Source organism: Crassostrea angulata, chromosome 2, assembly GCF_025612915.1.
Source record: "Crassostrea angulata isolate pt1a10 chromosome 2, ASM2561291v2, whole genome shotgun sequence".
NCBI lineage: Eukaryota > Metazoa > Mollusca > Bivalvia > Ostreida > Ostreidae > Magallana > Magallana angulata.
In genome coordinates, this window is record NC_069112.1 from 24,219,566 (window position 1) to 24,231,937 (window position 12,372).

A 12,372-nucleotide genomic window follows, 5' to 3' on the forward strand; every position below is an offset into this window, starting at 1 on the left:
TATGCAACATATATGCAATATATGTTGAATATTTTAAGCATATTTAAAGTATGAGACATTGTGAATGTAAATCAAAATTGATACAAACAACCAGAAAATCAAAAACAAAAGGACAGGATCAAATGTTTTTCCCCCAAATTAATCAACATTGCCTTACTATGTGTACATGGTCATGACAGAATATTTCAGTTACATTTTCAGTCTGAGAATGTGTTGAGTTATAATTGTAGGTTCTTTACTGTTCAGCATCATGGTCCATACTTCCAGCTGGTTGTTCAATCAGGTGCATGTTTTGTACATTCGATCCTTGAACAATTAGTTCAACTAGAATTGGTAGTTTCTGAAGGAAGTATTTCTCCAGGTCTTCAACTCTTACTTGAAGAGTATCTGGGAATACACTTCTGATGATAGCCAAGTCAACAGAGAAGTCCTTATATTCTTCTTTGAAATCTTCTTTCAGGGCAATTTCAACTGCAATGTCATTGAGTGTTATGGAGTCGATGTTTCCACTCACTGTTGTTGTTTGTGGTTGAATTATCTAAAAAATTTTACAGTCATTTTAATGCAAAAACATGCCCAAAAATTATAGTAAATTATCTTTATGTCATGATGAGTATCAAGCAGTTTATGTTAGCTAAAACACTTTTTATGAAAAATGATAAATAGAGGGAAAGAATGCAAGTTAAGGTATATACATCACAATAACACAAGTATCGTCTCCATATCAGAAGTACTTATGTAGTAAACTTTGAAAGTGTTCAGTATCTTGAATTTGGCTATAACAATAATCAATGTAAGCAATAAAATAAACTTTCCTATATAATTACAAGAATATAAAAGTTAAATTTCAATTCTTTAAAAAAAAAATGTTCAATGCATGTACTGACAGTGACATTGATGAATTTTAAATGTTTATAAGCTGTAATTTCTGAAATAATAGTTTAAGAAAAATTATTGCATGAAGAAGGTTCAAGAAAAAAAATTAGTTTTAATTTGATTATTGCCTAATGGCGGGCTGTTGTTTACCTGAATCTTTGAATTACGTGTTGTGTTCAGACTTTTGTGTAGTTGCCATTCATTAAGCATGCAGTGTGAAATGGACAAATATTGCCCAATTTTCAAGTCTTCCTCCGCCATTTCCCGCCAAAGTGTGACATCGATTTTTTTCCCATTTTCTTCTATACTAATTGTTCTGATAACTGTGTCAGTTCCATTCACTTTCACAGTTTTAGTAGATTCAATCTAGTAAAAGAGAAGAATATCTTGAATTGTCTATAACACAAGTGGCAGATCACATTAATATTCATCAGGCATGTAGCAAAGGTTTGAGACAAATAACAAAAGACAGAACATGTTTTATGGGTCTAGAGTTGGTTAAACGTTTAATTATAAGAAGCATGATGTATATATTGACTCAAACTCATGTCAAAAATTTTACTCCAAATAAGCGTCATGTACCTTAAAGTTTAAACACAGAAAGTGAATTTATTGTACATGAATTAGAATGAGTTGATTGCCAAGTAATTTGTAATTTTAACTCTACCTTTGACAGCTGTCCCTGTACGGTTGTGATTGATCTGAGTGGAGATGCTAAAATCTCTTCTACTTTTTTGATAGGTGATGGAGGGAGAATGAGGTGTTCTGCTTTTTGTAATATGTCAACTGGAATGTCCATGTTAGGTTTTGCCAAGATTTTGGTTTTATGGGACATTGCCACTCTGCCGTTCTTGAGGATAAATTCTCTGATGTGAAGAGTTTTTCCCTCTTTGATCATTCTATCTTTACTTGTGTCTGTGCAGGTGGCAAGGATTGCACCAGACTTGTCTGCTAAACTGAAGTTTATCATCTCAGCTTCTTCCCCATTACTGGTTTTGAACTTTGCTACATGGCCAATTTTTATGACTTTGGCCATTAGGCTCACAGAAATAGGTGTTGGCCTACTGCTTGGTACTTCTTCTAACTCGGAAATGGTCTTCTGAGCCATCCTTAAATGAAAGGATAATAAAACAAAATAATCATTCCATATTTAAACATCCTTCCATGTTGGTAAAGCATATAATTTGTACACTATTAGTATCTTAAGTATTTGCATGAGAAAGAATTTGAAATCTAGAGATGCGTTTTATAAAACAAGTTACAACCAAATCAATGAATGCTTAAAATTCACAAAGTACTTGATGTTCATTTTAATGCCAATACTATTTGAGAAAGGAAATCATAATAGCTTAGAATTGATGGTTTTATATAAACTTTGTTAATAAAGATCATTGCACAATAATGGAAGTATTAGCAACTTTGTAGTATAAAGTTTCTTTGTAAAGCGCAGCCTAGGATTGCTTTTCTACATGTTTCCAGTGCAAAATCAAGTTTGAGATGTTCTTTTTGCTAAATCTAAAGAAGAGTTCAGATTTGTTTAACTAAACAATCTAAATATATCAGAGTCTTTAGCTATAAATATATCTGCAATATTTTTATTATGGAACTCTACTTTTGTGTCTGTCAAAAAGAGCTTTAATTTACAGACTGGTGTCTTGTAGAACACAGTTAAGGAAAACAATCTGATTCAGTTTTTTTCTATTTTGAGCGATATGAACAATCAAATTCAACATTTTCAGATAAGAATAACTTAGATGTTTTCTCAAACAACAAATTTGTAAGAAATCAATGACATCCTGAAATGCACTGTTTAAATTTACATCATAAGATATAAAAAAAAATTATGTTTTTGACAAGTATGTCACAATTGGCTTATGGTCAGATAAATATGACTCTAAAGTTGCACTAGATATAATATCATATGATAAGATGTTTGTATATACATGATCTAGGCAACTGCCATAATCTGTGGTGACACTCACAATTAATTGTCTTAATTCTCTTTGTTCAAGGAGATTACTTATTGCAGTTTGATTGAAAAAGTCAACATTGGTATCTCCCATGATAATAATTGGGTTGTTAGCATCAAGAATGCCAAGCAAGTGACACAAAATATTGCAAAGGCATGTCTGATTTGCTTTTTGGGGTGATACATAAAGTAAGACAAGTTGTTGCATTCTTCCACAGAAAGAAAAACAAGCAAGCACTGCTTCAGTAGCAACACCCAATGATATTCTCTGCAAGTGTTGAAAGTCTATCTTAGAATACAAAACAATTCCTCTGCATGTCCTAATTCTTGCATCTTGATTATGTTCATCATCAAACCTGTAAATTCTAAAGCCTGGAATTGAATATTCATCATTTTTATCAGATTGCACAAGTCTACTCTCTGCAACAGCAACAATGTCACTATCAAGCATATTTTTCTCAGTTATCAAATCTTTAATATGCAAATGAAGAGACCTGCAATTGTGATAGACAATTTTCAAATCTTCTAGAATGTTACTTAGAATTGGAACACAAGAATGCAAAAGAGAATGTTCTCGTAGTCTAATCATTTCCTCACTGACAACACTGGATACAGCAATTTTTTTTCGTTCAATTCTAATATGTAAACATCTTCCAGTTTCTTCATGCGACTTAAACTAACATAATGAATGTGCTCTTGTTTTCGCTTACCGAAATGCAGTACTGCATTGACCATAGTTGATCCCTGAGACTTGTGAATGGTTTTTGCACATGCTTAACGTAAAGGGAATTGCCTTCTTATGACATAAGTCCCGCGATGTTGACCAACATTAAAATTTCTGCTTATTTCAAGAATTGGTGTCCACAATTTATCACAATTTTCGTTGTACAAATGTGCATACTTAGTACGTGCTTTTGACCCAATTTGTTGGGTTTCGAATTTAACCCAAATTATGCTACATCGATTTGAGTTTAGTACTCTGAAATCTAATTTCTTAACTAAACAAGTAGTTCCATTAGTCAGACCATCTTCAACATCAATATTTAAACATATGTCAGCTGGTAGATCTTCAGCAATGTACAAGTCTCTAAATAACCCCATTGTTTTTGCAGGATCATCTAGTATTTTATCACTAATTTTTTTCTTAGTGTCTTCATTAACATCTCCATTTACAATGTCTATTGCTGGAATAAGACATTTATGCCCATCACATGTATTTTCAAAAGCCTGCATATTATGCAAATCTACATCAACATTTCTGGTGAACAAGTGAGGCAATGATGATATTGATGCATTATTTGCTGATGTCAACCTTTGATTTAACATTGCAATGTCACTGTCTGTGTGATTACCTTCTCGTAATCTGTTCAAAAGTTCGGCAAAACATTTGTCATCTTTTTGTCTCATGATATCTGTCAATTCAAAGATTTTGAAGAGTTCTTGCCACAGATTTGTTGCTAAGGGTCCATAACCATCTTTTAAATGTTGGAATATCCAATTATCAAACACTGGCTTCAATTGGAATAAATCACCAATAGCAATAATACTTACACCTCCAAATGGTTGCTCTGTTGCAAATATTTCCTGAAGTCTCAGATTTATATAATTGAACATTTTGTTGCCAACCATTGATATTTCATCAATAAATATTACTTTCAGAGATCGGAATTTTACTCTGAATGTATCTAATTGTTGCACATCTAATGGTTTGTATTGCAAATTTTGGTTAGCAGGAATACAAAACAGTGAATGTATTGTATGACCACCTATATTGTGAGCTGCTTTTCCAGTAGGAGCACAAAGTACGGCTTTAATTTCATCAGGACACTTTGATAAACACTTGGAATAATAACGTGTTATGGCTTGGTAGAGAGCTGTAGTGACAACACTTTTTCCAACACCCGCACCTCCTGTTAAAAAGCAGTAAAATGGCAAACTATCATTTTTAACCTTGTGCAAAACATGATAGAAAAAAATTCTTTGTTTTTCATTGAGATTTCTTACAAGACTCATGAATGCATTCTGATCCAGTGAATTTACTTGATATTCACAATCACTGATTTGTTTTCTTGTGATACCAATATCTAAGCCTAAGTCATAATCATATCCCATATCTTTCGGATTAAAACAACCATGGAAAACACCGGTACTTTGATTGCTTGATTGTTCATTTGAATCAATTTTTTCGTTATGTTGAACTTCAGCAGCCACAACATAATCATCACCATTGACTTCTTTCAAGTTATTTTCCAAAATCTCTGTTACACCATTGTCCATTTCATATTTCATTCTATTGACATTAATTGCGTCAATTTTTTCATTGTAGTGATTCTCATAATTGTCAAATGCTCCAAGTAAATCTTCCTTCTCTTTTCTCCATGGGTAAAATAGCATTAGCTGTTCCCTGAAATAGTTTTCTGGATCTTGATCCTTGTTATATCTGACATAACGAAGTACCTTTGGTTGATTTCTCTTTTTAAGTATTGTGCCATCTGCCATAGGTATTTCTTCATCACTGATACTCATTTCTTTACTAGTATCATTTGATGTCATGACCTCATCATCTGACTCATTTTGCTCATTTTCTGGTAGAAATTCTTGCTCTGAATTTTGTTGTTTGCATTTCTTTGGAAATACAACATTATACTGACATACAAAATCTGCTAAACAACAATTTCTTAGGACTCTAGGTCTCCTTTCATACCTTTTTAAAGCATTGTCAGACTGAATATCAGTTGAATTTTCAGGCATGTCACACAGGACTTCATAGGGTTTCAATAGAAATGTCCTCTTGTCAGGTAATGAAGTATTGATAAATGCATAAGATCTGGTACTTGAACGCAACGGCAATTGTAAAATCAAGTAAACTGCCTCCTGTGCACAAACTTCTACATGTGATAAGAATTTATTCCCAATGTGTCGTACTTGTTGCTGTAAATTCTTGTTACCATGTTGTGCTTCTTTGCCTGATTCTTGCATTAAATTTGACATGCCCCTCTGTCCCTTTGAAATGTAGGAAACAATGTAAGCTGCACATGCATAAGCATCAAGAATGAATTGAACATCTATATTAGCCTCCCAACATCTTATCATCAGATCATTGTAAGGATTTACACGAATTTCTGCCACATTTCTTTTAAGGAATAACTTGGGAGCTGTAAGAGATGATCTAACTGCAATAATGTAAAGATCTTCTGTCAGGTTCAATTTTTCCAGAAATTCAGAAAATGACATTTCTGTTCAATTTATCTTCAAATCTGTTAGCAAAGCACAAGCTCTTTCATAGACATTTGCAATATCTTGATACCCCTCTTTCTCTGATTCTGTGAGTGGTTCTAATACTTGAGTTCTTGACATGAGAGGAAGAGGAAAATTGAAACGGCATATTTTCTTTCCTTTCCTTCTGCATGTTTTGGCATGTCTATGAGTTTGAATATTTATCAGGTTAGGAATTTCATCATTTTTCTGGCATGTTGAGTGCTTATCTACAAAATCTGATATCTCTTGATTGCTATTTATTCCATATTTTGGTGCATTCTCTATCCACACAAGCATGTGAATGAGAGGAGAACCTCTCTGTTGAAACTCCACACGATAAAAGTAATGTACAATTTTTCCAAGTGGAGCCAACGATGACTTTAATACATCAGATATGAAAACTTGGACTTGATGGTTAAAATAACGAGTGCATGTCACAGGATCAGACTTTATCAGCTTGCATTTCTCCTGCCAGGTTAAATTCTCAATGTCATCATCAGTGTAATCTTTCTCATTGACCAATTTTCCTAGAATTTTCAGCAAGTCTGTCCATCTACTCTCAGCTGCTGACAAGGAACAAAACCAGGTAGGAATGTCCAGTTGTCTTATCATAGCAAACAAGTCTTTCTTTGCACTTTCCCAATAAGCAGGTGATCCTCTTAAATTTCTCAATACTCGGTAGCCTTCATTTAGTCTAGATCTAACAATGTTGTCAAAATCTCCAGGGTTTAGAACATTACCAACTGTTAACTCTCTTTCCTTCAGTTTGACATTTTCTCATTGCCAGTGATACAGACCCTGAAACGTACTACTACACCACACGCTCGCTACACGCTCGCTAAACGGTTCACACGAAACGCTGAACGGTTTACACGAAACGCTGCACGCTTTGCCCGAAACGCTAAATGATTTACACGAAACGCTGAACGGTTTACACGAAACGATTCTCGCACGAAACGATTTGTTCGCTTTTCACATGCTTTGGACACGCTTTTATCCTGATCGATTCGGGCGCTCTCGGATTTTTACCCTGAATCTGTTTGTAAGAATTAATTTTAAGAAAACACGAAATAATAGAAATTCTGATATTAGGAACATATATGTACATAAGTATTGAATTGATTAATAAAATTAATTTGGTACTTATATTTAAAGCAAAAAAATATTTATTCACAGAATTAGCCAAAAATGCTACTTCTATAATATATTTATTGCTCAAGAGAAATATCCATGATTCTTATAAGTGCCGTAAATAATAAAAATTCCAGAGAAAAAAGTTACCGTAACACAATATTTAATACCAAAAATAAAATCCGTATAATTACAAACTGAAATTGGTTTTACAGTATTCGGCGAGATTTGTTTTTTCTTCTCATATTAGTATTTTTATTGGTTTCAGAGAATACGATGTAAAAATACTAACAGTAAATAAACCTGTAATTATTAACATTGATAATTTTGAAAGTTATGTAAAATAAAATTATTCACATAAGTTAGAAAAAGGCTATAAAACAACCGATTATTTTTTTTATGTCGTATCATTTGCGTAAATAAATGTTCCGTACATAAAATCACAGAAAAAAATCAATCGATTAAACAATAAAGAAAGTTGTCATTACTATTTCGGATTTCGGAAAGAACAAAAAATAAAAATGATTTAAATTTTTATCTCAATATTCGTATACATAACCGGCGCTCCGCATAACGGCGTACAATATATCGATCATAATCTATTTGAATTAAGTACCATGCATATAGATTCCCATAATAATTAATTGCATGTGTACATTTAAGGAAAATTTCAGTGTGATAATTACTTGTTTTTTTCTGTTATCAGTGTTTAAAAAATTAAAATAATAACTTGTAGAAATATTTTTAATCGGGATTCAGAAGAATTTACTTCCCGCATTTCATAGAAACGAACAGTATATTTTCTTTCTATGTTTACATTTAATTTTGTTCAAATTAATGTTAAATAATCTAACATTTAAATTGTGTGCATCAACAAATACTGATTTCGACTACCTTGAAGTCATTAAATTTCTATTGGCTATTGACAAAAGAAGACACGCGTGACCATCCAATGAAAACGAATACACAGGTGCAAGTCTTACCCAATGTCCAAGGTTATGTGTGCTGGTTATACACAGCCGAATAGTCTCAGTAACTAGTCTTCTTTCAATACGCGTACCTTTCTTTTGTTTGTTAAAAACTAATTTAATTTTGTAAAAAGATAAGTATATCGTTTCTTATAGATTTTTTTTTCACGAGAATATCTACAAAGGAGTTTTGCCAATCACAAACAGTTTAAAGTAATGTTTAACACGAGCGCTATTTTAAAACAATTAAATTGTCAGAGAATTCCGAATGAAATCTGATGAACGTTTCACACGGTTCTCGCACGCTTTGCCCAAACGATTTACACGCTTTGCCCGAAACGCTGCACGCTTTGCCCGAAACGCTAAACGGTTTACACGAAACGCTTCACGATTCACACGAAACGCTAAACTGTTTACACGAAACGCTAAACGGTTTACACGAAACGTTTCTCGCACGAAAGTCGCACGCTTGTTTGGTGTAGTAGTACGTTTCAGGGTCTGTACATTATCTTGGATCTGTTTAATCTGAAGTTTCTTAAGTTTGAAAAAGATGTTTGGAACAGAACATGCAACTCGTCGGTCAACACTTCTCAACTCCCACTTACAAACAGTGCTGTAATGCACTGGAGTTTGACGATCTTTATTTTCAGGACGTGTTTGACCACAAAATATTGCAGGGAAGGATAAATACTCAGCATTTTTGTCTTGGTATAAACCAAGAGGAATCTGTCCTTCACCTGGTGCAAATGACATTGTTTTACACAACGAGCGTACATCAATGGGATGTAGCAATGTATCTGTGTTACCTGTGAGTCTATTTTCAAAATTTTGATCTTCTGTCCATCCATCTGAACTGCATCATCTGAAATGCATTGATTTTGAGTGACTTCAGGTGGAGATGCACCTGCAGAACCATCATCTGTCTTGTCTTCTGTACGCAGTCCTAGCCAATCTGTCTGTTCAGTTTCAATTGACCAATCAGCATTGAGAGAAATACCTTCATTTTGAAACAGAACACTATTGTGTAGGAGCCATTGCAATGCTTTAATACATTTATTTGGTCTGATTGCTTCGTGCAACACACTGTGTTTAAAACTGCGTTTTCTCTTAAATTTAACTTGTATTGTTTCAGAGTCTGCTAAAGTTCACATGCTAAAATTTACATCTGATGGTACATTTACCACATTTCCTCGTAAACTCTTTTGCCCTCCACGAGGTTTTTCAACAAGTTGCATGAAGGGTATTCTGGGACTGATCAATCTTTCTTCCAATTCTGTTATGTTTAAATCTGGAGGCTTTTCTGGAAATCCCATACCATTCACAACAGCAAACGATGGAATTTTCCCTGCCTTTAAATTTCTGTGACATGTATGACAAATCCATTCAGTATCATTGACACTTTTGAAACTAGTCAAACAAGTTGAACCTAAATTTGTTTTTCTTAATTGTTCTGCCTTAAGCACACCATCTCTAAACCATGTCTGAGTACAACAAGAACATACAAACATTGGACCTTTAGATACTTTTTGGTGAAAGCTCATCTTCAAGACATTTGCATCTGATTGTGTCGAATCTTTTTCCAAGGACAACTCTGGTTTGATTGATGATGGCTTTGATTTCTCTAAATGTCTACTCATTTTGATTAACTGCTGGGTGTCAACAAAATGATCTGAATTCAAGACATAATCTAAATCAACCACATTTCTTTTCCGCTTTTTTCCAAAACTAATTTGAAATGAGCACATTTCATACTGCACTTGCTGAAGAGTTTGATTTCCACATAATGACAAACAAAGGTTTCTTAAAAAAACCCCACAGATCTTGTAAAGATACAAAACCAGATAACACAGCTTGTCCTTCGGGCTTACATAGCCCATCTAGTCCTCTACTATGAGAATCGAAGACAAAATGTCTACCAGACTCATGATGAAACTTAATTGCAATAGAAGCAGAATGAAAAATAACAATGCATGCATTTTGCCGAGAAGCAACAAAAACTGCATTCAAGCTTGACTCTAGTGGCAAACCTAAACCATCTATTCCACCTTCTGTAGACATGCTTCCATATTTTACTTTATATTCTCTTATGGTAAAGCAATTGCCATGATACATAATAAATTGAGGCAAATCAGAAAACTGCAACAGCTCATTAGATTGACCATTTTTTGTAACTTCTTGTACAATACATCACCCGCAATTAAAACCATGTTCATGTCTGTCCTCCAAATTGTTGTTACATCTGTTAGACATGATTCCTTAATGAAAGCGATACAGTTGGTCATGCATTGTCTACCTCTTGAATAAATTGAAAAACGAGTATCACCCTGACAGAAATCAGCACATACAGTAATTGATGGCCTAACTAATAAATCCATCATTGGTATGTTTCATTCCATATTCAGTGTTAAAATTTTAAAAAAATACTGACAACAGAAAAAAACTTGTACGCAATAAGCAAAAACAAAACTTACATGCTTTATGTACTCAAAGCTTTTCAATTTACTTATTGACTGTTCTCAAGTTTTCAATTTTACATGTCATTTTTCAAGGAGGTTGTTGAAAATGTTTAAACTCTAATATGGAAATGAAATGTTTCATTTTTTTTCTTCTCAAATTGTTGTTTATATTTTATATATATTATATATATATTTATATACACAGTAAATTTCAAGTGCTCAAATTTTTAAACACAAACTCAATACTACAATTTGTCACTTTTCAAGTTTCACATTCAGTTATTCTCATTGTTTTCAGATATATATAGCAATGTTCAATGCATATTAAATTGTTATTCAAATTCACAAATTTATGACGTACACACAGTCTCATAAAAAAGTTTTCAAATCTCAATTTTTAATCATTGAAGTATCTCAAGATAATGTCAATACAAGTATTTCTCACTGCATCTCAAAAATTCACTCATTCTCATTTGGTATTGTCATGTAATCTCATTTCTCAAGTTTCTCATTTTGTTATTCTCATGCTTCTCATTTTTCAAACAGAACAATGTGTCTCATAAATTCTCAAATATTTGTCACATTGAAAATCTTGTCAGTGGATCAATGTTCTCAAGGTTCATATACCTTTCAATATTATGTCAAATAATATATAAATGTATCTCAAATTACTGGCTCTAAAATTGTCTCACCTGGCTTACTACGGATTGTATGAACAATTAAAGGAATTGTAAATTGTGTATATAGATCTATATATATATGGTTACCACCCAGTAATACACATGTTCTATACAAATTAACCTCAGAGTGAAAAAAGAACTTCAACATGAAGTTAAAAAAACCAGTGAACTAATCTTGACAATCAAATTATAAGTTTTCTAACAGTTTTTAAATTAATATTAAACTATATTTCAATGGAATAAACAACGTAAGTACTATCTAATCTACTTATAGGCCTTGACAGTTAAAATTGTCTCAGATCAATATCATGAATAGCAACACTAAACACATTAAAGCTGTTCCTGCTTTGTGTCAACAATTCTAAAGAGTCACATTTCTAAGTAGTCCTACTACCAATACAATGTATACTGTAATATATTGCAATAAAAAAACTACACAGTAGGCCCTACTGCTTTACTCGCTCGCTAGAACTACTTTACACTTCATCGACGCCGTTTCTTTTTTACTTATCTCATGAATGCGATTTTCTAATCAAATAACGACGGCTATATTGTTTGAAAACTTGCAATGTTATCTATAAATTTACCTGAGCTGTGAAGTCAAGTGTGAATTAGTCCCGCCTTCTTTGCTTCAATCTTGATGTCGTTGCGCTGTGTTTACAAAATGCCGACCCACGCTTTCCTTTGTAAATAGTGTATTACTACGCGGGTAAAGCTGCATATAAGTTAATGTATTGGTTATATGGTACTCAGGTGACCGTTAAGGCCACTTGACATCTTGTTACTTTTATTCTCTGTATAAGGTCAACTCAACTAAAGATAATATTTCTTATGGCCTGTTATGTGTGGTCCCTCTGCCTCTTTGTTCGTTTGTTTGTTTATCTGTTCGTCCATTCGTTTGTTTGAATGTGATCGTTTTGCAGTTTGATTTGAAATAAACACCAAAAATGGAGAGTGTACTTATGGTACCAAAAATATCAATATTCACATCAGTTTTTCTATGTGTATTGAAAAATATGAATTTATAAACATTT

The 12,372-nt window shown here is 33.1% G+C and overlaps 1 protein-coding gene across 1 annotated transcript; it reads right to left on the reverse strand.

The window, feature by feature from the left end:
- Positions 1 to 235: 235 nt before the first annotated feature.
- LOC128172870 (uncharacterized) lies at positions 236 to 12,021 on the reverse strand. Its single transcript, XM_052838579.1, has 4 exons — positions 11,926 to 12,021; positions 1,544 to 1,985; positions 1,027 to 1,242; positions 236 to 538 (listed from the first exon to the last, which is right to left on the reverse strand). The coding sequence occupies exons 2-4, from the start codon at positions 1,982 to 1,984 to the stop codon at positions 236 to 238; spliced, it is 960 nt and encodes a 319-aa protein (XP_052694539.1). The 5' UTR covers position 1,985; positions 11,926 to 12,021.
- Between the last annotated feature and the right edge of the window lie 351 nt (positions 12,022 to 12,372).

Excerpts from the sequence above, each read along its gene's own strand:
- LOC128172870 (XM_052838579.1), bottom strand. The coding sequence starts at position 1,984 with ATGGCTCAGAAGACCATTTCCGAGTTAGAAGAAGTACCAAGCAGTAGG. Across the intron at positions 1,243-1,543 it reads TACAGGGACAGCTGTCAAAG|ATTGAATCTACTAAAACTGT; the intron begins GTAGAGTTAAAA and ends CTCTTTTACTAG. Across the intron at positions 539-1,026 it reads CACGTAATTCAAAGATTCAG|ATAATTCAACCACAAACAAC; the intron begins GTAAACAACAGC and ends AAAATTTTTTAG.